General features: G+C 40.0%; 1 protein-coding gene across 8 annotated transcripts in view; it reads right to left on the reverse strand.

The window, feature by feature from the left end:
• The window catches only part of sipa1l1 (signal-induced proliferation-associated 1 like 1), an 85,500-nt gene that overhangs the window by 26,509 nt on the left and 34,855 nt on the right, over positions 1-24,136 (reverse strand). For 3 of the 8 annotated variants that reach the window (XM_044169488.1, XM_044169483.1, XM_044169485.1), the window contains 9 exons: positions 16,819-16,893; positions 9,153-9,335; positions 7,247-8,821; positions 6,765-6,987; positions 6,160-6,290; positions 3,901-4,089; positions 3,091-3,265; positions 998-1,101; positions 482-639 (listed from right to left, as the gene is read on the reverse strand). In XM_044169488.1, the coding sequence (XP_044025423.1) occupies positions 482-639; positions 998-1,101; positions 3,091-3,265; positions 3,901-4,089; positions 6,160-6,290; positions 6,765-6,987; positions 7,247-8,686 (2,420 nt within the window). In that variant the 5' untranslated portion in view covers positions 8,687-8,821; positions 9,153-9,335; positions 16,819-16,893. Of the gene's footprint in view, positions 1-481; positions 640-997; positions 1,102-3,090; positions 3,266-3,900; positions 4,090-6,159; positions 6,291-6,764; positions 6,988-7,246; positions 8,822-9,152; positions 9,336-12,299; positions 12,376-16,818; positions 16,894-24,136 lie in introns of all 8 variants that reach the window. The other 5 variants (XM_044169487.1, XM_044169484.1, XM_044169489.1 and 2 more) reach the window with 3 other exon arrangements.

Below are 24,136 nucleotides of genomic sequence, written 5' to 3' on the forward strand. Positions count from 1 at the left end.
AAAATGACCCCCTATTGTACAACAAGTAGTTTTGGATAAACTATTCAAATGGTAATTAAAATGCCATAAAAATTACAATCTACAACCTGTCTTTCTAATTCCATTTTAATCACCTCACAGAAAACCAGCATGAACCAATTCAGCTGTTTAGTCCTTTCCAAAGCCTTCAGCTGAATAATTGTTCTGGCAATAGGTATTCTTTCTTTCTGTTTTTCAGTCACATACTCACACACTCTCCTGCCAAACTTGTGGACTAGTACTAGATTTTTAAGCTCACATCTTCTACCATGATGTCCGGTGACACCACATTTCTTTCATGTAATATAAGCCAGGAGATAACTCCTGTACTGTAGGTTAAACTAAGCTGACTTGGAACTTTTGGGGCTGAGAAGCTAGAAACGCAACAGAGCGGCAACGTTTGGCGACAAACAACACATAATATAACACTTACTTGAAGGAAATAGATATGAGTATATCTCACCTATAGGAGCTGTTCTCGGAACATGGGTTATGAGCACGCACAATGACAAAGACATGCTGGAAGTGTGAGCGAATGTTTTTGGGAGTGAAGGGGAGTGCCCCGGGTTCCTGGAACACAATCGTGATGATATCATTCCCAATATGACGCTTCCGGAGTAACTGGAAAAGCACAAAGACAGCAGGAGAAACTACCGTTAGATATTGAGTTGTAATAATTCAGATACCTAGAAAATACAGAAAAACAATGCTAAACTTATTGCTTTAAATGAGTTCAATGCTCTTTATTATCCATTGCATTATATCTAGACAATTGGTGCTTAAAAGCCATGTGTAAACTCTGTAGTGCATGCTTTTAATTATTTCCATGGCATAGTCAAACTGAAAAATAAATGTGCATGATTTTATGACAATCTGACCTAGATAACCTTTTTTTTTTTTAATAAATACAAAGCTGCAACTTGCTCGTGGACATAAAGACTTCAGTGCGTTGGAACTGTGAGTCCTTTAATGAACATACCTGTTGCTTATTGTTGGGTGTGTAGGGCAGCATAGTAGACACATGGAACATGATCTCATAATCCTTGTAAGTGGTATACATGGAGTGGGTGCCCGTCGAGTCAGCTGAAGGGGATACAATTACATGTGAATTTCTCATGCTTTGGAGTACGGAAAAAAAACTACAATATTTTATTTGCTATAACATAGTCCTTCGATCGGAACAGATCTTAGGCCACTCTCTTCAGGTGAGATCGGTTTCTTGGTCCACACCCAGATTTGGAAAAAGCATTTTTATTCCCCAAGTAAGAATGCTTGGTAAGAATATTGCAGTGTGAATGCATTTTATAACTGTAGCTTCACAATTACCTATAGTTTAGTTTAGTTTAATTTCGGTGTCATGCCAGACATCTGATTATAAGACACTGCTATTTTACAAAACATACATCTTCCGATTATATACAAAACAAAACAAAAACAAACAAACAAAGAACCCCCCCCCCAAAAAAACTATAAGTATTAATTTAAACATAAATCTTTACTTTGTAAAATTGTATTAAAAATCAAAACCTACCTAGACATTCTGTAACCATAAACATCCTTTCCATAAACAACTATTGCTATTAGATACAGAGAAGTGTTTATAACAAGTCCAAAATACTGACAGACAACAGTCAACTAAAAGATTCTTATAATTCAAAATATACATTATTTATTAATTCTCTCTGAAAGAAATCCATTATAAACTACTATACTATGAACAATACCAAACATCATCTTTATGTTCCCCATCTTCCACTGCTGCAAATGCTGATCAGATGACCCAGTGTTCCCTGAGCTCTTAAGGGCTCTTGCCCTAAAGAAAGCCACTGCATATTAATAACCACTTCCACAGTCTATCGATGTGCTCAATTCAGAGAACAAAACAGTCAAAAGGCGTTAAAAGGCCATAGTTAACCCAGCTAGATTACCTCAATTAATTACACTCCTCGTATAGGAAGTTCTTTGCATGGCTGTATTTTATTTACTAGAGGCTACTGAAGGTTGTATAACATGCAAAAAATGACGAGTTTTTGTCTCTCAGAGCATTATGGGGGATGACTTAATTGATATAAGGATAGTATGGAGTTAAATATCAAACACAGGCGTAGAAAGCAGACAATATGTAGACATCAATTTTGTCTATAGAGAAGGCAGAGGTGGTCAGACAAAAGAGAGAGGAAGAGAACACACAGTTTCCCCAATAGAATAATCTGACACCAAAGGCCATCTGTCACATGTCTGAAATTACAGGAACTTTTGTTTTTATGTTCAGTGCATAGAGAGGAAACAGAAGAATCACTGAAAGGAAGCCAGAGGGATTAAAGCAGAGTGAGCCTGAGGGGCAGAAGGGAAAAGCAGAAGTCTCAAAAGCTAAGGTGTTTCAAACGTCTGGGGCCTTATTAATAAACACTGCATATGGACTTGGGCTTGAAAGATATGTGCAGCACTTCATGCACTTTGACATTTTGAAGACTGCAAGAATTGCTAACACCAATGGCAAAGTAGTGAAATAAAGAAGAAGAAAGAAATGTCAGTCCAGTGTTTCATTTTACTCCTCACATTGCACATCCTTACCCTAATGAAAATCCTGATGTTTGTTTTGAAGTGATTTTAGGTTATGTGAGAGGACATGTACTAATAAGTAGTGCTACTTTTTCTTAATTTATGAAATTATTTGGACATCTGGGCTGATATTATTTGCTGCAGTGATATACTGCCACTCCACAAATGTTATCTTGCTGGTCACGCAATAGTTTTTACATATCATGTTTACATATTACAGTAAATATTTTTTCTGATATCAGTCCCAAACAAATAGCGATTTAACTAATATGAATATCAAATTGCATGTTCAGGCATTGAACAAACACATCATGTCAGAGGGGTTGGTCACCTCCATCAAATGCTTGCTGGGCAACTGAACACAAGACTCCTTTAATCAATGAGAACTTCTACTTGGTGTTTACCCTGCTGCTGTGGATTAGGCATTAGTTTCAGTGTCAGTGTAACACCATCTGAAGGTTTTTCCACTGTACTTGTAGAACAACTTGTAGTTTCTGTGCATATACATACTCTTAGTGTCCAGCTGGGCCCGGTACTTGGTGAAGCCTTTGAGTCTAACCCTCTCCCCCAGCAAATGAAGGAATTCCTCAAGTGCAGGACCAGCTGATTCATTGTTGTACATCTCTTCCTCACTGCTCTGTCCTGCCATGCAGTACATCACCCCCACTTTCCGCTGGAAACTCAACTGTGGAGAGAACCAAGATTGTTGAAATGAAAAGTATATTACTGTGTAAAAATCATCATGAGTAACCATGTTGACATTTTAGGAATAACCACCATGGGTTGTTCTGCAGTGACAGAGGTGCCATTTTCCAAAGAAATCATGTTGACATTTTGAGAGGTTCAGCTTTTGCTGATTGCATCAGGGAGCATGAGTATCAAAGAGCTTGTTTTGTTTTTTTCTTCTTTTTAAGGTTGAGGTGTGTGTGTGTGCATGCCAATATATAAGGGAGATTCTCCACTTAAATCCCACATAATAGTCTGTGGGAGTGAATGTATAAATAAAGCAAAAATCAAAAATCAAATTAATAATAAATAATTCTGCTCCACAATGAGACATCCTCCTTTGAAAAAAACACCTACACATAAAATGATTCATAAAACACAAAATAAAAATTCTTTGCTGTGCATAGTACAGAAAAACGTCTGGGAAACTAGTGTCTTTAGGTAAAAAATTGTGCTGAATGGATCATAGTCTGAGTAATACTGTCTTTTTACTAAATTGACAGCAGTAAAAAGGGAATTCACCCAATATGAGCAATCGCAGGAATTAATCAAAGTCACCAAGCCCAACTAAATCTCCTCACTGTGCCTCCTTACCCCCTGCTCATCCAGCTTCATCAGCTGCTCAGTGACCTTAGGTGTGTTGAGTGCCAGGCGCAGGCAGTGGACATTGAGCTCAGGCACCAGGTACTCTAGCACCTCTTTGAGGGGCAGGCCTCGAGCTAGACCATGCTTGGATGTAGAAGGTACTGCATCTTCCAGGATGGAGCCTCTCAAGGTATTCAGCTGTAGACAGCACAACCAGAGGGAGGAGAAAAAGATTTTTTTGAGTTTGGATAAGAACACCAAACCAACCAAACACAGTAATTTGCTGGGAAACTGGAAAAGACTTACATACTATCTTAAAGAACATTAAATATAATATAATTTGACACCTTTTACTGTTGCTCATTCTACTCATTCTGCTCAAGAGCTTGAGTTCATCATTATATTTTAGGTAAACTGCATTGTCTATCATTAATGATCAAAATCACACAGTCCAAAAGCCTTAGAGTGAAGACCCACTGTTGTATTATAAAAACTTGTGCTGTTGGAGATACGATTGTATGAAGCAGTCCAAAATGCAACAATGCCACAATAATTTCCAATTTTTTTCTCTATTGATCTGTGGGGTATAAAATACTTTGTATTAAGTAGGGCAATAAAACTGACCAACAGAATAAAAAATGTGTAGAACACTTCCAAGTGTGATTTTATCTTTAGAGCACATTACACTGCAGCACTGCAGAAGCTTGGTCACAATAACAGAACCAGATTTAGTCTAGTTTTGTTGATGTTTGCTGCTTAGATAATTTTTCTATTGGTTCTGATCATTTTTGGTTGGGTCCCTCCCTTTCTGCTTTGTGCAGTGTCTTGGTTCTTTCAAAATCCCCCTATAACTGGCAACAACAAAAGCAAAACTAGCTGTCCAGCCATCAGTAGAAGTCTATGTTTGGAAAACTGCAAGGAAGCCTGTGATGAGGCCTACCGGCCTGTGCAATTAAATTCAATTTGCAGCATAAGAGGGCTCTTTTCAAAGGATAATCATGGCCATTGCTGCATCATGGGCTCAGGATCGCTCATAAAATCAATCTTTTTTCTACAAAATCCAGACTAAAAATGGATTCTGTCAGACCATGTTCTCTGCTAGTGCAGGGAAAACAAAGTGTGGAGAACTGTCTGGCTAAGCGAGAGAAAACAATGCGTGTAGGTTTTGCAGCTTTTCTACTATGAAGACTCTTCAGGCTAAAACAAACTTAAGGAGGACCACCATGAATAAATCAAGAGGACTGTAGAAGGACCAGGACCAACATATCTATCATGAACAAATAAACGCAGCTGAATATCCATAATGGTCCCATGGCTCTTAAGAATCACTTATATGTTTTGTGTTTGTGTGTCTTCAGATAGTGTTTGGTAGGCACAATGTTGGTGGGAGAGAGGACAATAGCTGTCCTTAGTGGACACTGGACTTACTTATCTCTTCAACATCAGTGCATCCCACTCACTCACTCCCACACAGACACACATATATATCTATACCTGCCCAGCTCCTTGCTCTGAAAATAGCAATTACAGAGGAGAGAGGGAAAAGAAAGGAAGAAAATAGAGGAAAACACAGCACAGTAGGTCGTGCGTCATCCCAAGAGATTGGAAGGGCTATTACTCATGGTGTGCTTCAATACGAGAGCAATGCTTTTGCTCCTCTACTCAAATACATTTGGCGCTATTTTAGTCTCGTTTAGCTGCGAAATGGCACAGCTCAGTCCTTCACAGATGAAGGCTGACAAAGATGGTAGGTGGGCGTTCAGCTCAGAGAATGAGGACATGGATCTCTGACTCTAGTGTGACTATAGGAGGAGATGACAGCAAAGCTAGAGGGATTCAAAAATTTCCAATCACTACAAACTGCAGTGGGAGAATACATTACAAATTAAATCAAACATGCAATGATTTGAGGCGGTGTTAAGGAATTGAGGCGGTGGCATCTAAGGTCGTATCTGACAATCTTAGATTGAAGCTTTTATAAAGTCTCCCCCCAACTGGGTTTTTCAATGAGCAAGGCTGTGCACAGATCCTATATGCTAACTCCTACACAATTTGAACTCATAAGAACATCACTCAGTACAGAGTGTACTAAATATTGACACATTTGTGAACATGAACATTCATGGCTCCAGAGAGAACAGCTAAAAATACAGTATATCCTGATGAATGGACAGATCAGTTAAACACAACAATGAACAAAACAAGCTGATAAAACACAACATATGTAAGTATAGGGTGTAAGAGTCTCATGAGTCCATTTCAATGTACCTCACTCGTTCTGAAGATGACCCTGTAGTTGTACTGCTGGCCATGCTCCTTGTTTTCCTCCAACTTCTCCCTCCTCAGACTCACTGCCACTGGGCCCAGGTTCTCATCTACCCCCAGGTAGTTCCAGTGTTCTAGGGGTGTGGAGGAATGGGATTTGAGGCAGGGATGGACAGAAAAGGATTAAGTGAAAGAGAGGAGGAAATTACAGAAAGCAAGAGAAATTGAAGGCTTTGCCACTTCGCCTATTTTAAAGCTCAATTCTATTAGTCTAATGTGGGGAGGATGTAAAAACAAAACACAAACCCCTTCATGTAAAAAAAATAACTTCACTAATGCTTCATCCACTGCTTGCCAATGTTTATTTTATTGCTAGTGAAATACAGAATGAATTTGCATGAATACTGAATATTGTACCAGTGTTCTTCTTAGCTGAAGCTTGGCTATAAGCAGAAAACTGCATTTTCTCTGCCAATAATAGGTATATATTTTTAAATTACTAAAATATACAGTATATAGTCAAAAGCATTTCAGAAAGACAACTTCCACACACCTTTAAAAGTCAAGAACTCAATGAATTTAAGTCCATACTACCCTATTTTTCTCACCTCTGAGGTAGAAGTACTTTCGGTAGTAATAGGCGCCGAGGTCAACGTGTTCCACAATGTATCGTTTGGACCTGTCAGCATGTTGGCTTGGCCCGTCCTTGGAGGCCTCCAACACAGCCACTCCAGCATTAGTAAAATGAGTAGTAAGGGTGGCATCCAAAGGTCCTTCCTCTGTACTGCCAGAAGAACTGCTTGAACTGCCACCACTACCTATGCTGCCCTGCTGGAGGATGGAAGACAAGGAACAGTAAATAGAGTAAGCTGACAACAATATAATTACATTTAATCTTCAGTGCATCTTCAACATGCAGTAACCAACTTTTAAGTGATCTTCAATCCTGGGATTGCAAAAAGTTCAGGAATTAATATTGCAGATTAAGATTAAAATTGAAGAGCCCTAAGGGTTATCTTTTCAGGAACTAAGACAAACAACCATATCAACTTATCTATTTTATAAAATCCTATTCTTGCACAAAACCTACCTGTTTAGCAGGAGAGATGTTCCTCTCACCCTCTCCACCAATCTCATTCCTGAAACAAGGACAGCTGAGCACCAGGTCATTGCTCTTGTCATCACCAGGGTCCAAGGCAGGGTTGGTACCGTGTCCTCCTCCTGTCCCCTCCTTGCTCAGCTCCTCCTGTGAGCCACAGGGTGACCCATACACTCCACTCTGATTGGAGGAGAGGGAGGACGTGGCCGAAGCAGAGGCAGCTGCAGCAGCCGAGGCACCAGTAGTGGTGTTCTTGCGTTTGGACCCGGATTGCCGACTTTGGATTGCCTCATTGAGGTCAAAGAGTAGAGACTGGACATCAAAATGAGAAAAGCCTTTTTGGCACACCCAGGGCTTGGGAGGTGGGCCACTCTCATCCCCTTTCCCCCCATCTTCAACATCTGAGCCAGTCCTCGATGTGTCACCCTCTACCTTCACACTGCGCAGTTTACGGAATATTGATTCTCCACCTGTCTCTGACTTTGACCTCCTTTTCAAGTGCTTCTCTCGTTCCTTCAGCCGACTGGCAGGACTACCTCTGGCTGGACCTAAAGGTCCATCTGGCAGGTCCAGGGCTGCCTGTTTTATTGGGGCCACGGTAAGTAGCTCCGTTAGCCTCTCTGGAGCTGGGCTTCGCTGATCAGGGGCCTCAGAGGACTGGTATCCCTTTAGCATGTCAAAGAAGCTCTCTCCTGACACTCCATGTTTATCTATGGATGAAGTGCTGCCATACTCACGGTGCATGGGTGTCCACCCGGAGAAGGACCAGCCCTCATTGCCATCCCCATCCAGCTCACTGATAGTTATATCACTGTTACTGCGCTGGCGGATGCGCCTCATGCCTTTGCGAGGTGAGCCCAGATAGCCATCTGGTGACAGAAAGCGATTGTCCTTTCCTTTGCTCTGCATCTTGCTCTTTAGTGTGTTGTGGATGTTGCGCAGCATGGATGAGTCCTGTGGGCTTATCAGGTGGCCAAGCTTGGCTGACAGATTGCTGTGAGCTGTGACGGCTGACACCCCTCCTCCTCCACTGCCACCACTACCACCAATACCACCACTTCCTCCTCCTCCTCCTCCTCCACCACCACCTCCTCCCCCTCCTCCAAGTCTTTCTCTATCTCCACTTCCTGATCCTGAAGAGCTGGTGGTGTTGGTAGAGCTGGGTGAGTCTGTTTCCACGGTAATATGCCAAACACCCCCGCCTCCCCCATCTTTCCTTGGGGGCCAATCAGCCACACGAGCACGAACCCCCATTTTGGGGACGCCGGGGTTGGTGCCAGTGTTGGAGGAAGAGGAAATGTGGGCGCTCTCACTGCGGGGTGGTGGTGCCCCTCCATTGGGCAGTCGCAGGCGGCGGGTATAGAACTCATCAGTAGCCGGCACTGAGCCCCCGACCGAGCGCTCTGTCTGAGAGCGCTTCAGACTGGTCATGATGGAGATGGGAAAGGGTGTGGGGAGGGGAGATGGGAGAGAAAGGTAGGGATGGGTTGCTGATGGGTTTAGATTAGGGTCAACATAATGCCCACGGAGTGAAGTGACGAGAAAGTGTTATGGACACATTTGGTGCTGCAGAAAGATAAAAGGAAAAGAAAATGTGAATAGGGCTCAATGTTGAATAATCAATAGTCAACAAAATATTTTAAATCAATGGTCTCCAATAAAAGGAATGGTGATTACAGTAAGTGTGTAGAATTTCACCAATACCCTATGGCTTATGAGATATTGCAAAGATAGCTGGCTTTAAACGCTTACAAATCAAATAGTAATAGTAGTAATAGTAATATGACTGCTGAAAAGGTAAAATATACCGTACATAGAATATCAAACACTGGCATCAGTATTTTCAAGACCATAAGTTTGTATTCTCTACAATAAATTTATTTTAGATATGCTGTACCTTTACAGAGCTGAAGCTTGATGAAAAAAAATGTGTTAATGGTGAACTTTCACAGCTGAAGTCTCTAAAAAGCAGTCTGCATTGCAACCATGCTAGAAGATAACTCAATTCAGTCTGGATGGGACCAACTCAGGAACTAGTAAAATAGTACAGAGAGAGAAAGAACATAGGTAGAAAGGAAAGCTGGAAGGAAACAGAGGAAGAATCAGAGAGAAATCAAGTTAGAGAACATCCGACATCACATGTTGGTACAGAATAAAATCTTAAGCCTTACTTTCAGATACTCCAAGAGCCACTATTATAAAGTAAGCACTAGGGAACTATTTTAGAACAATAAAGCCTGCAACCTCATGTTCATAACACAGACAAACAAGCAGAACCAACAATAAAAATGAGGCTATATTTGAGAGCCACTATATTTGTGAGCGAGAGTAGTCACATGTAAGACCAATAGCTCATGATTCAATTCACAGCTACATTTTTCTTAAAGGGAAAGTTTAACCATTTTACACGTCGAGATCAGTTTAATGGTCATGGGGAGTATTACACAGCCTGTGCAAGTTGAGAATGATGTCTGCTCTGGCTCTGTAGAGAACTTTGCCCAAAATAACACTAGTGATGTCATCAGGGCTTCCCGGCTTGGGCTTGGAGATTACACATTTTTAACAGAAAGCGTTTGTTACAAACAGGAGGCATTTGGACTTCATGTCAGCTAAATACCTAACCAAGTAAAATTACAGACGCTTCAGGATTTAATTCTTGTTGCCATCATGAAGGGAGTGTCTTTCTTGTTTGGATTTTTCTTCATGAGATCAAAGGAGCCATGACACACTTGACCTAGCTGTCAAAAACCTTGGACAGCTCTTAGACAGCCCACACAATTTGGAATGTCCCTTGAAGGGCTCAAGAGATTAATGTAATATAGAAAAATAAGTACAAAATCCATATGTGAAAGCCACAGTAAGGGTGTACAGCATTCATGTGTATGGGCAATTTCGGCTGATTTAGTTGGCCAAAATTATGACAGCTATTGCCTTACACAGCCATTAATGAGAGAACTAAGGAAAGACTTCAGTTTGCTTGAGTACATGTTTGTCTACTGGTTTGTCCATAATGGTGCACAACCTCTCTCTTCCAGACCACAATTTGTATCACCATGGAGATAAGGACTTGTATAGTACATGTTTCAGTGTGTGTGTGTGTGTGAGAGAGAGAGAGAGAGAGAGAGAGAGAGAGAGAGAGAGAGAGAGAGAGAGAGAGAGAGTGAGAGTGTGTGTGTGTGTGAGAGAGAGTGTGTGTGTGTGAGAGAGAGAGAAACAGAACGATTGACCCCTTCCCACAGACCTCTCTGTGAACAGTTTCATTCCCATACTCTGGGGTTGTGTCACAATTTCACAGATATATCATAAAATCAAAACTATCTGCATGGCCCAATGCCACAAGTTGTCTGAGATGAACTGTCCCTTTACCAAAGATCTGAGGTGCTTTGTTGTAGCTGCCTGCAGCCTTGTGGGCAGCACTCATGCCACTACAGTCTCTCCTCTACTTTAACACTGTTTGTAAGTTGTTCAGATGGGTCTGTTTGAGCAGCATGACATCCTAGTCTGGGCTTCGGTTTGGCTTTAAACACTAAAGTGTTTGAAGTCTAACAGGCAGAAACTCAAAAGCAAAAGCTCAGTCTTTCCCATTTCATAGCCAGGTGTTGGTGAGAGTATGTGTGCCTGACTGGGAGACTTCCATTTGCAGACACACATACTGCATAGGCTTGTGGTGGAAACATTTTTGATATGCTAAAGAGGCATTTTAGTTTTCTGTTGGGGATCATATTAAAAAAAGACAAAGAAAAATACATACTGTAAATTTACCGTAAAGCTCAAAAGCAGCAGTGTTTTCCCACACATAGACTTTATTTGGCGACCTATTTTAACATTTTTTATTTTTTTAACCGTCCGAGAGAAACGACGCCATCCACGATCGATTAACTAGTGGACAATCGCCCCTCGCTCTACCCCTTTATGTAAAACACATAAAATACACAAAAGCAATAAAATAAACAGCCATTTTTGGTAAAATCAGGATATGCTTTCAGATAAAAATGTGTTTTGAGAAAAGACTTAAAAGAAGACACTGATTCAGACAACCTAATGTCTTTGGGCAAGTTGTTCCAAAGCCTCGGGGCCCTGACAGCAAAAGCTCCGTCCCCCTTTGTTTTCATCCTGGAATCAGGAAGAGACAGAAGACCCCTGCCTGAAGATCTCAAACTACATGAAGGTTCATAAAGGATTACAAGGTCTAAAATATAGTCTGGGGCCAGGCCATGAAGAGCCTTAAAAGTAATCAACAAGATCTTAAAATCAATCCTAAAACAAACAGGGAGCCAATGTAAAGAGGCTAAAACGGGTGTGATATGATCGTACCTCTTGGTCCTGGTTAAAAGCCGAGCAGCTGAGTTCTGTACAGTCTGCAGTCGTGTCAAAGTTTTTTGATTAAGACAAGTGAACAGGCTGTTACAATAATCAAGGCTTGAGGCGTAATAATCGCCACAATCTTGGAACATGAGACATACTGGTTTTGAACTGCCTGTGGGAAGATTGAACATGTAAGAGTCTGTCCATTCTTGATTAAAAGCTCTGTTTTCACTGTCTACTTTTTTCTTTTTAGAGCAAGCCATGTGAAATTATTTCTCCGACTCGTCTCGTCTCTACTCCCCCCCACTCGCCCACTGAGCAGTCATCATGTGAGTTGTCTAACTGGTGTATTAGTAGGACAGACATACAATCATCTTGGGTGGAAAATAATTAAACAATCTCAATTCACTCTAAAAAGATCATGAATTGTGCAACTGAAAGAGCATGAATATAGATGAACCTCCTCAGAGGGGTATTCTTCTCTGCCAGCAAAATAAATTAAGCTTGCCAAAATTTTTATCAAATATCTGTACAAAACTGGCATGTCTCCAACCCAGTGTAGAAGCTCCTTCGATTAGACTCAAATCAATAAAATACCAAATGACAGAAAGCATTGCACAATCCCCAAAGTAGCATTTATCCAAATGCAGGTACAACAGTATAAGTCATAAAGTAGCAACACTGCATTGTCCTCCACTATAAGCCAATGACACTCAAAAAACATATCCCAAATAACTACCTTCAGAGTGCCTTTCTCTTTCTCCGCTGAGGACTGAGTAGTACTCTTTAATGAGAGTTGGAGAGAACGAGAAAAACTGTGAAAGAAAGAGAGAGAAAGAGTTTAGAGAACAGAGTGAGAGGGCAGAGGATTATACTGTATGTTAGGTTGGGAGATTGGGAATTGAAACAAATGAATGTGGTGTAGCGTGCCTCTCTGCAGTCGCAGAGGGCCAATTACACTGACAGATACTAAACTTTAGCAGTGTCTAAATGAGGTAAATTCCTGATGTAAATATGTAGCATCACTGCTCAATGCAGCAAAGTGCTGCCGAGGTTGTCTGCTGGCCCAGTCAACTGGAAGCTGTTAAAGGGACTTAGCATCTTACAGATAATGGTGGCTGGGACCATTAGCACGACATTACCGAACCATGAAAGCGTTGTTGTAACATACTATCAAGCATTTGATATTACAGACTCAAATCCGGTAATAACAGGAGAGTGAGTTTAATAGTCAAAAAATAAAAAGACTGCAACTTTATTTTGTACAGGTACTTTTCTGTGAAGTACTGTAGAAGCAGTACTTTTATATAAGTGCTAAATTAATCAGATTTACTATTATTGTTATATTATGATCATAATAATTAGTATTCATATTTGTAGTAGTAGTAGCAGCAGAAGCAGTAACAGTAGTAAAATTGACAAAGTTAATATAGAACTGAGGCAGTGCATGTAATAGATTGTGTGTGTTTGAGTTAATTGTGAAGGGCCCAGGGACTTGTGTTATTAACATTCATTATAAATTACGCATTTAAAAAATATCTAAAATTGAATAACCGCATAGATAGATATCTGACTTCTATGTGATGCTGCTATCTAAAAAAAACATGGTAACACTTTACTTTACATGTTATACAAATTATAGGAAAACAGAGACAAAGTTCTTTTTTTTTTGTTTCTTTTTGGAATTTTGTTGAAAGAACTGCTCCAATTATACCCGAGTTAATCGCATTCATTATGAATTTATTGTAGAAAAGGTTTCAGTCGTAGTCATCTGGACACTGTTTTCAGAATCAAGACGTTTCGGCTCCCATCCGGAAGTCATTCTCAATTGTGAAAAAATTGGACGGGAACTGGAAATTATATAATTAAATTAATATTGTATTAACAGATACTCAGGCAGATTCCTTCCTGAGGGCAGGGCTTATGTAACTCAGAGTAGTTTAAATTTCCAGTTCCCGTCCAATTTTTTCACAATTGAGAATGACTTCCGGATGGGAGCCGAAACGTCTTGATTCTGAAAACAGTGTCCAGATGACTACGACTGAAACCTTTTCTACGATAGAACACTCCTGGACGAATGAGGGACTACACCGTCCTATGAATTTATTATTCATGGGTTGAATTGTTTGTTTGCCTGTAGACACATTTTTGACATTTTTGCATGTTCAACTGACCTGCTGTGCTCTAGCTAAGAGACTCTTGGCTTCACTAGCAATTAATGGAATTAATTAACTTACGTGTACCAACTGAACACATCTCAATTTTCCCCATAATTAGAACCAAATTACACAGTGCTTTCTGGGAACCTTCCTATAAATTTACAGTTCCATATTAGTTCATTTTAATGAAATTATAAGAAACTATGGCAACCTGTAAAATAAAGTATGACCAAAAACATTGATGGGGAATAAATGATAATATTTACGTATTAATTCAGTAATAAGTACAATGTTGCGAGGGTGTCATTATTGTTACTATGTTGATTTACAAATGTGTAAGCCATAGTATTGCTCATGCTTGTTTAAAATGTGTCTGGCTGCTACAGTCTAAGCTTGTTGTCAAGCAGCACAGGTGTGCCAGTATGGGCACTGTGTGACTACTAATGTGCTCCAGTGTACAGTGAGTCATACACACCTAAGATTTACACAGCAGACAAGCTCTGTAACTAACTGGCTGAGAGAGGCTAGGGCTGAACAATGACAGGAGACACAGTCATAGAAAGACTCTTGAAAAGAGAGGGCACGAAAAGTTGAGCAGAGGGTTCTGAGTGTGCATGTGTGTGTAGCTCAGGTGACAAGACTGAAACCCTATATCATCCATTTCTTCTCTTCATTCTCAGAAATACTGTCAACTGGAACCAGTTAATTTTTTTAGAGAATTGCAGAGTGAATTAGTGTTCGGCATTCATTAATCAGCCTGTATTATAGTTGAAGAAAATGGATAATTTTTCCCAGGCCTGTGTTTAGTGAAGATCACCACCTTGCAATCACAGAGTTATTCAATGACAGAAGAATGGAGGAAGGGGACTAAAGAAAACACCAAAATTTAAAGAAACAAAGGAAGAAAGTAAACAATCTATAAGCTAGTGTCAATTGTGCTGTTTTTTATGTTGCCAAATCTTTGACAATTATACACCTGTTTGCCCAGACAGACATCATTACCACACCGACTGGTGAGTCAAGTCAAGTCACGTCATGTTTTTTGTAAATCCTGACAACACATACAATGTCTCAATGTCTCAAGCCCACAACAGAAACTGTTTCAGACTCAGCCAAGGCTCTCTAAGGAGACAAACAGAAGGAACCAAAAGCCTTTGGACATAAAGAAAACAATGGAAGGAAGAACGGAGAAAATTCAAAAAGAGATCCCTCTTCTTGGATTGCTGGTTGTGCAATAGAAGCCGTAGGTGGGGAAATGGCAATTACAAACAAACAGAAAGAGACACTGACTCAAACTTTGACAGCATGTCCTCCCAAACACCTGCTGCCAAGATGCTGCTGGGCATAGGTGTGACCGTTAAGGCAAAATATCGATGTGTGTGTGTGAACATGCATTTGTTTACAAGTTTTTGTAAAGCCACTGCAGGTAACACAAAGAGCCTTAGGACCAAAAAAACATGGAAAAGATCCAGATTATGACTCAGGCATTCAGTGTGCACACTCAAATACACACAAACAAAGGACCCAGATGATGAGGAATGTTGCATCACATTATTTTTTCTCACCCAAGTTATCGTTCCCAGGCTCAGTGGCAGCGGCACTAGTGTCTCAGTTTTCAGTTAGTTTAAACTTTGTGTCAGTGTAGATGGGAAAGCAACTCTTCAGTCATATTCAAACTTCATTGAATATAAACTATATGCAGAAAGTTTCAAAGTAGTAATGATAGTTTCAAATGTGCTCTGGGAATTGCAATTCACAAATACATCAGCACTGACTGCTCTGCACCAACGAGCTCTGTCCCCACAACAAATATTTTAAACGAAATGCAGGTATTTCAAACCTCTCGTGTGTCAAAATGTACCAGTAGTGGCCTAGTGTTCTTAAATGCTACACAGCCATTTGAAAGCCAAATAGCTTTTCATCTCAGCTTGTCTGGTTGTAGATGACAACATGGCGGGCCAAGACACAGAGGGAAGATAAGGAGAAAAAATAAATAAATCAAACATTATTCTCTTTGAAAGCCGGGCAGCAGGCAGTCCAATGTGTTAGAGTTTCAGCTCAGAGCCTTTCAAAGTGAAATTGTAATTGTGTGGAAAGATAAACGTGCTTTGCTGCTCTGCAGAGCTCAGCAGTGGGGTGGGGTCTCCTCTCTGGCTCAATGAAATGTAAAAGGGGCTTTTTGGGTGCTCTGAAGTCTGTCGGTGTTGTCTTTTTCTCTCAAGTGTGAAATTGCGAAGGCGTTTTACGGCACACACTCCCCTATCCCCAGCTATCACAGAATAGCAATGGAGGCAGTGGGAGGAGAAGAGCAGAGATTTGACCGAGTGATGAGTGTGTGTGTGTGTGTCACAATAGTTAGAGTAAGTGCCTGTCACTTAATATTGGAATATATGAATTTTGCTATGGTTCTAGGTAGCTAAAAGGTTTTGCTTTTGAATAAATGTGAAAATCTTTACAGTTTCATAACAAAATATCACCGTAAAGACTTCAAAAATGTCCCTTAATACTGAACAGTGACTTTAAAGAATGATTGTTGTCATAAATCAACATTTCAAATAGCTAGTAATGGCCAGGGGCACAGTCTGCTCTACACACAATTGAGTTGCACAGAGCTGCAGTCAAGGGTATAGTCTTAATTGTAAAGTCATAAATGTGTACTTTCTCTTTTTTTAAGATTATTTTTTCCTTTATTTGGATAGTGACCGCTGCAGATAAAGACAGGACAGGCGGGAGAGAGAAAGGGGATAACATGCAGCAAAGGGGTTGGAATCGAACTCAGGCCGCTGCGGAAAGAACTCAGCCTTAAATGGTACACACTTACCAGGTGAGCTACCGGGGTATCCCAAATGTGTCTGTTTTGTATCTCCATTTTAGCTGCAGTTCTCAACGGTATCATTACAGATGTTAAACAGATGTTTTTGAAGCACTGAGTCACAACTATGGAACATGTCATTTCCACATTTGTGACTCATTTCTTCATGACTCCACTGACACTTGTATTAATGTCATTGTGACTTGTGATTTAATGAGATGTTCTTTCTTGCATTTCACCAAAGCTGGCATATGCACATGCTTTATAAAAATGTAAAATATTCTTACCTGGCCTTGGGGGGGGAAAAGGGTATGGCTCTCCTTTGACTGTGGGTGTCTGGATCTCTTGAACACACAAAGCACCTGAAAGACAAATAAGAAAAAAGTGGAAGGTTGTAAAGATCAACCTCAAATGGCATCATCTTGGCTAAATAAAGTTTATTAGATTCAGAATATATAAGTGATGTGAAGATGCAGCAATATCTATCAACTGATGACCTGATAATCTACCTCAGGTGAGTGAAGGACCAGATTTGCACTCGATTGGCTATATACACAATATAAACTAAACTATGTGTGTGGTGAAGTAACTGCAAACAACATATCCTTTAACGATATAGTCGAGATGGTAGCTTCTTACATTTCCTTTGCATTATATTGTTCTTCTATGTTGCATGTCCAGTCACATTAAAATTCTTTATGTGGTGTCCATAAACACAAAAAGGTATTACTTTCCAGGGAAACCTTTTTGCTGCACATTACACTCGGTTGCCATTTTATTGGGTACACATAGTTAGAACTCATGCAGCACTAAATTCTATCTTCATGCAGGTTATAATACGTTTTTGTTGAAATGGTTTAAGAGAGGTGTTGATTCAATGTCATGGTTGTTTTTGGAGGCTGTAGTTTGTGGTGCTGTTTAAATTTATTGCTTTATACTGAAAAGTGTTTTTAATATTTTGTCCACCTCCTATATTGTCTTAATCAAAAATCTCTGAAATGACCGGAGACTGTACAGAACTCAGCTGCTAGGCTGTTAACCAGAACCAAGAGGTACGATCACAGCACACCTGTTTAAGCCTCTCTACATTAGCTCCCTGTTTGTTTTAGGATTGATTTTAAGATCTTATTGATTACTTTTAAGGCTCTTCTTGGCCTTGCTCCAGATTATATTTTAGACCTTTTAATCCCTTATGAACCTTTACGTAGTTTGAGATCTTCAGGCAGGGGTCTTATGTCTCTTCCTGAGTCCACGATGAAAACAAAGGGGGACGGAGCTTTTGCCATCAGGGCCCCAAGGCTTTGGAACAACTTGCCCAAAGAAATTAGGCTGTCTGAGTCAGTGTCTTCTTTTAAGTCTCTTCTCAAGACGCATTTTTATCGGAAAGCCTCCTGATCTTATCTGAGCTGTCTGTTTATTTTGTTGGTTTTTATGTATTTCATCATTTACTGTGGTATTTTAATTCTCTCTCTATGAAGCACTTTGTACTTCGTTTTGATAAGGGCTCTATAAACTAAATTTTATTATCATCATCATTATTATTATATCAATGAGGGCTGACTAAATTCCTGGAAAAACAGATCCCAATGGGTGTTTAAAATATCAAAAGGCAAAAACATTCAGTGTCTCCCATGTATAGAATTTTTTTTTTGTTAAATATATTTGCCCTAACTTCACAAGTCTTTGGAATTTGACATTTTTTCTTTCCATCTTGTTAGCTTGAGAGTGCACAGTTTTCAATGCTTTTAAATGTCACATGTCAGCGAACATGTTAACACACTGTCCAAACACCCTTACTCCATCCCTCTGGATTAAAAGCTATGATGATGCCTCTTTCTATGGGGAAAAGTAGAGATAGGAGTGATGGAAATGGAGGGGGGAAAACAGGACAGGGATTTAGAGGAGAGGGGGACTAAGGATAAGTGCCACTTAGTATTTCAGGTCCACAGTGTGCAAAAATGACACAAATAGCTATGGCCTTCCTACATCCCCTGCATGCAAGTGAGTGTGTGTGTTTGTTTGTACTGTTCCCGCAGCAGCTCAAAAGACGGTTTAACATACCAGTACAGTGAGAATATATACAAGAAGAGGGAGTTTACCTCAACATCACATGTATGACTGCTGCTTCTGCTCACCAATGCATTTTAATCAAAGCCACAAACCATTTCCACAGACAACAATACCAGTTTCACCCTCACACACATAACACACACTTCCTTGCCTTCCTCCTACTGCATTTCAGGTGTCCACACTTAATTTCCCCTCCTTTGTACCTCCACGGTGCAATGAGATGTTTTTCTAGTTATTGTACTATACATCTACATTCCTTTATCAAGTGAAAACAAATGCATTCATAAAGTGTAGATAATGTACACATGTGATATACATGTGAATTTTATTTCAAATACAGTATTAATTCACAAGTAATGTATACAGCAATTTGACACAATAACAGGGATACCTGTCCAACAATCAATACAATAACGATGCATTACATACTACCTTTGTGGAGCTTACAGTGAGTTTTGTTGTTGTACTGGTTTGTATAATACTGACAGGTGTTCCTGTTATTTTGGCAATTCCAGTTCAATCACTATTGAACAAAACTTACTGTACAAGTACTGTTGATCCATATCCATACTGAACTACTGTGCTCTTCACCATCACATTGGCTTTAAACTATTCACACAGGACAGTGCTATCTGGGTCGAGTGAGCTCTGATGAATCAAGTCCATACAGCCAATTGCTCTTGTGATGGGCTGATTTATTATTTATGGCAAGCAGAGAGGATTTTTGGAGGGTGCTGGTTGATTGGTTGGTTGGTCAGTAGATAGGTAGAGTGATTTTCCCTGCAGGCTGATCTGTTATCTATAGAGTGATAATAGTGATGTAACCACGTTATCTCACAATTCAAACTATGACTACCGTGCTCATTCCAAAATCTTTGAGTTATGTGTGTTTGAGATGTAGCTTTTCATATTTGGCCAAAAACATATTCACATGAGAGCATATCCTCAGGTTGCCTACATTGCTCTTCCCAGTAACATTGTGGAAAGCCAACACAGACCTCCACATTTGTGTTGATTGCACTGGTTAATTTGAGCATAAAGTATTTTACTGGTCAGATGTAGAACAAACATGTTCCACTGGTGAATGTAAGGTTCTGTTTAATCTAGCTGACATTAAATTGTTTTGGTCTCTGCAACCCTGATTTTATGGATTATGCACAAGGTGCAGGTTCAGCTTGTACTGTTAAGATGGTGGAATATTGTGCCATGCACATTTTTTTGTTCCATGGTCATTCTGCTGAGGAAACCCCATTAAATATCAAGCACATTTAGTTCAGGCTGTCCCCCCTCCATGAGAGACAGGTGGCTGCTAAATGGACTGATGAGACACAACATAAGTACAAACAATTCCTGTACCACAAATCCAATGGGCATAAAACGTCCATACCAACTGGCCATGGTCCGATTTTGCCACATTTTATACAATTTTCCGGCCTAAGCAATACTATAATTGGCCTGACTGCAGTGGTGTTAAGGTCAAGTTTACAAATATCAAAAAGCCTCTTGTTTAATTTTAATGAAACTGCAGGTATGACACATCTCATTACTAACAGGCCCAAGGGGTACATGCTTCTTGATGCCTGCTGCTTAATTTTCTGAGGACGTTTTATTTGTTTTGATTTTAGAAAAAACTGTGGCGCTAAAAGGAGGTTGCTGTGTTGTTTTGACTTTGACAAGTCATTCAGGGAAGTGCAAACAGCTGTTTGCTTGTATTGTCTGTTTAATAAAAAGGTATTTCTGCTTTATTATGTGATAGTGATCGCTGGAGAGAGACAGGAAAGGCAAGGGAGAGAGAGGGGATGACATGCAGCAAAGGGCTGCGGGCCGGAATCGAACCCAGCCGCTGCGGTAAGGACTCTGCCTTGATACACTGGGAGCGCGCTCTACCAGGTGAGTTACCAGGGGCGCCCCACACGTCCTGTCTTTAATCTCACTCTTTTCATGAATTGGCTACAATACAGATCACTACTGTTAACAATCAATGATTAAGTGTAATGGATTTTTTTTTTTAAATAAATAAATATATATCACTGATTGTTACAGTAACTTAATCAGCAATACCTAACCCTAATGGGACACAAAATTTGTAGCAAAAGACCTATGGGCTAATCTGAGAAAAAGTCATTTGAATCTCTGAATTGCAAGCCTGACAAGCATGTGTTTCTTTCTCTGAAATATCTTGGCACTTGCTGACATTTACTGCAAAATGCATGCTGTCACACCTTGTTCACTCTTGGATATCTCCATAAGACAATAAATAAGTAAACAGGGGAGAACACACACATGCACTCAGGCACACAGACTGAACAAGGGTCCTATCTGAGAGGTTACAATCCATTTATGATAGCCCTTCCATGCCTAAAAATAAGCAAATGCAATAACCAAGCTGCAGGCATCATGTTTGAAGGATACTGTTCAGGCTCCTCAGACTCAGAGGGATTTGGCAGTAGCTGCATGGTTTGTGTGTGTGTATATGTGTGTGTGTGTTAGTGATACACTAATTGTTAGTCAGTATTGGTATCACTGCAGTAGCAAAAGGTAGAAGATATTGAAAAAAATATTTATATATATAAATTTAATATAGATGTGTCTTTTCAGCAGCGTATACAGTGTACTTGTCAAGACTAGTCACTTAAACTTTGTTAAACTAAAGAAGATCATGGAGTAGAATTGCTAGCTCTGATAAACATCATGTTCATCACGTTCACTCAGTAAGCCAGACAGAGGCAAGTGGCTATTAAGATGGCAGCTGACATACAAATAGCCTTGGGGAATTATCTGAATTATGATTAAGACGTTTTGTGCATCAATGCTAAACTCTTTAGCAGAAAAATTGCAGTGCATTTAAGAAGTGATTATTTTTGCCACCCCTGCTTTTCAGGGCAGTTGTATCTGTTTGTAGTGTGGTCTGACCTCAGCAGTGAGGTGGCATTGTTAAAAATAAAACCATGAATCAGGTGAAATTTGGCTTCATATGAGCACTCTAGCCTATTTTTCTGTTTTCATCCATTAAATTATATTTAATAGAGCAAAATGTCATTAAAATAGTAGAACACATTCTAGGCAAATGGCCCAGTCAGCTGTGCTCAGACAGCAGCAATGAAGCCACCTGGTCCTCTCCAAGAGCCACCTCCGCACCACCACCACGAAGAGCCCTCTAATCTGTGCCAATCAGATGATGCTAAACAGCCATTTGTTGTTGAATTGAGGACCAGTACACGCCCCTTCCTCATTTCAACAGCCACTGCAGACCCTAGAAAAATGCTGGCAACATAGGAAAAGCAAGCACAGCAGTGAGGGTGACAGAACTAGCAGAGTGGTGAATAATATAGAAAACGAACTGTGGTGTAATTAACATGGTGGCTGGGGGCTGATGTACTGTAGATAGATAAAGAAAGGGAGTGAAGAGAGGGCGTTGAGAAAGAGGTTGGAAAAGAGATATGCAGGGTAAGATGAGAAATTAAATTAAAGAGTGGGGAGTTTAAGAAAGGAACATTTTGGAAAAAAAGGAAAACAGAGAAGCAAACACAAGTGAGAGGAATAGAGTAGAAAACCCATTTAATGCATCACAAAATACTGGTACATGAAAGTTCAGAGATGGAGGGAGAAAGGCAGGGACAGAATAGAAATGTAGAAGATAATTACATGTTTCCCAGCAGCAAGTACATCGCAACATGGTGTCACTAGCTCTGTTTCAATTCTGTAATACAAAGTTCACTTTTAACTGGTAACACAGGGTACATTTTCATTTATATGAAACAAGTCCACAGAGTAAATGACGATGTCTTGTTATCCATTGCCAGAGGTGCACAGGTGACTTATTTAGCCACAGAGAGAAAGCCATGGATTACAGCCATCAGAAAAGAGCTGCAGATTTCCAAAATGGCGCTGCTCTGCGTGGGCAACAGTGAGCTAGAACAGCACTGCAGTAAAGAGAGGAGTGAGTAGGACTGAGAACCGAAAGCAGCTCACTCAATATTTGTGTATGTGCGGTTTTTTATGCAAGAAGACAGAGGAGGATAGACAGTCAGACAGATACATGGACAGCAGAGGAGAAATGAAAAATGAAAAATAAGCAAGGGAAATATGAATGAAGGCACAGAGGAATTCTACAGATTCCCACCTGAGCACTCAATCTAAGAGTACATCCACATTAAGCCGGTTAAATTTAGACGTGCCTCTTTTTCTCTCCATTTCAGCCCTCTGTCCATGCTAAAAAGCATTTCTCACCCAAAGGCTGAGCTTTTCCTAAACAGTCTCCAAAGTTGATCAATCTCATAAATGCCAGCTTGGTGTGTACAGGGAAAGACAGAGCTTTTGCAAAACAATGACACAAGTTAAGAGGAACTTTCTCTCACATCTAACCTTCTCTGTGATCTCTCATTTTAAAAGTCAAAATAGCTGATCACACAGCACAGGTGTGACCTCTATTTATGTTGATTTTGTCAGACTACATTGGAATCATAAAATAATGATTTTATTAGCACCGTAGCTTACTATCTGCTGGTTAGCCACTAGTAAATCCCTATTTCATACCTGTTCCCTTGTCTGACAACAGAAATATAAAATAATGTAAATGAGAACAACTATGTCGTGTATTTGGTTCGTGAATATGTGGGCGGCTTTTAGATGGTCTCTTACGGAGAAGATATTTGAAAAAATGTTTATGAGATACTGGATGTTTGAGGCCGATACCAACATTAATATTTGAGATTTAAAAAAGATTTGATAAAATGCCAGCTGATAGAACTATGCAATGGTAACACCATTTCTAAATTACCACAAACTTATCTTTGGCATTTCCGTACTGCAATTTCTTGTTACTTACTGGTCGACATATACACCAAAAAGTTATATATGTGTTAAGCTAATTTTGCCTAGCCACAAGGGCTCTAATGGAAACTATATGGCTTTTGGATGAGTGGATCATGATCAGTCCTGTGCTGCATAATAGCAGCACCCCTACTATAACCCTACTTGTGAAAAGGAGCAGGTCAAGCCCTTTCTCGAGTTAGCAAGATAATGATCACTGTGAGAGTTCAACAAAAAAAAAAACACCTTTTGACCAAAAATTGTTACAAGATATGACAGCAAATTGATGCATTTTTTTAATCAAGAAGGGGAGGAAAAAGAAAAAACTAAAAATAAAATGGCTGTTTATACCTTGCAATAAGGTGTGGACACAGTTAAATACAGGTGGCTGTAATGTGCAGTGAATATATAGTAAGGAAACCCTGTTCCTTCCTGTGGCTTTCCAACACAGGGCTGTGCCAGCCTTTTCTTTAGTCAAGGAAGCTGTCTCACATTCCAACAGGAAACACATCTCAGCCACTTCCTGCTTCCCCTGAGGAAGTGACTTGGGAATGGGTGAGCCAGTCACACTCAAGACTGAAGTCTGGGTGAGAGTGATCGTCAAGAAAAAAGAAAACTACTTACAAACTGGTTCTATAATAGCTCAATAAACAGCAGATTATCTGATTAAGTGTTACAGTGTGTTAACATTACTCTGCTGTTTTTAATGCTAAATGGCCCAGA

The sequence above is a fragment of the Siniperca chuatsi genome, linkage group LG16 (genome assembly GCF_020085105.1).
Source record: "Siniperca chuatsi isolate FFG_IHB_CAS linkage group LG16, ASM2008510v1, whole genome shotgun sequence".
NCBI lineage: Eukaryota > Metazoa > Chordata > Actinopteri > Centrarchiformes > Sinipercidae > Siniperca > Siniperca chuatsi.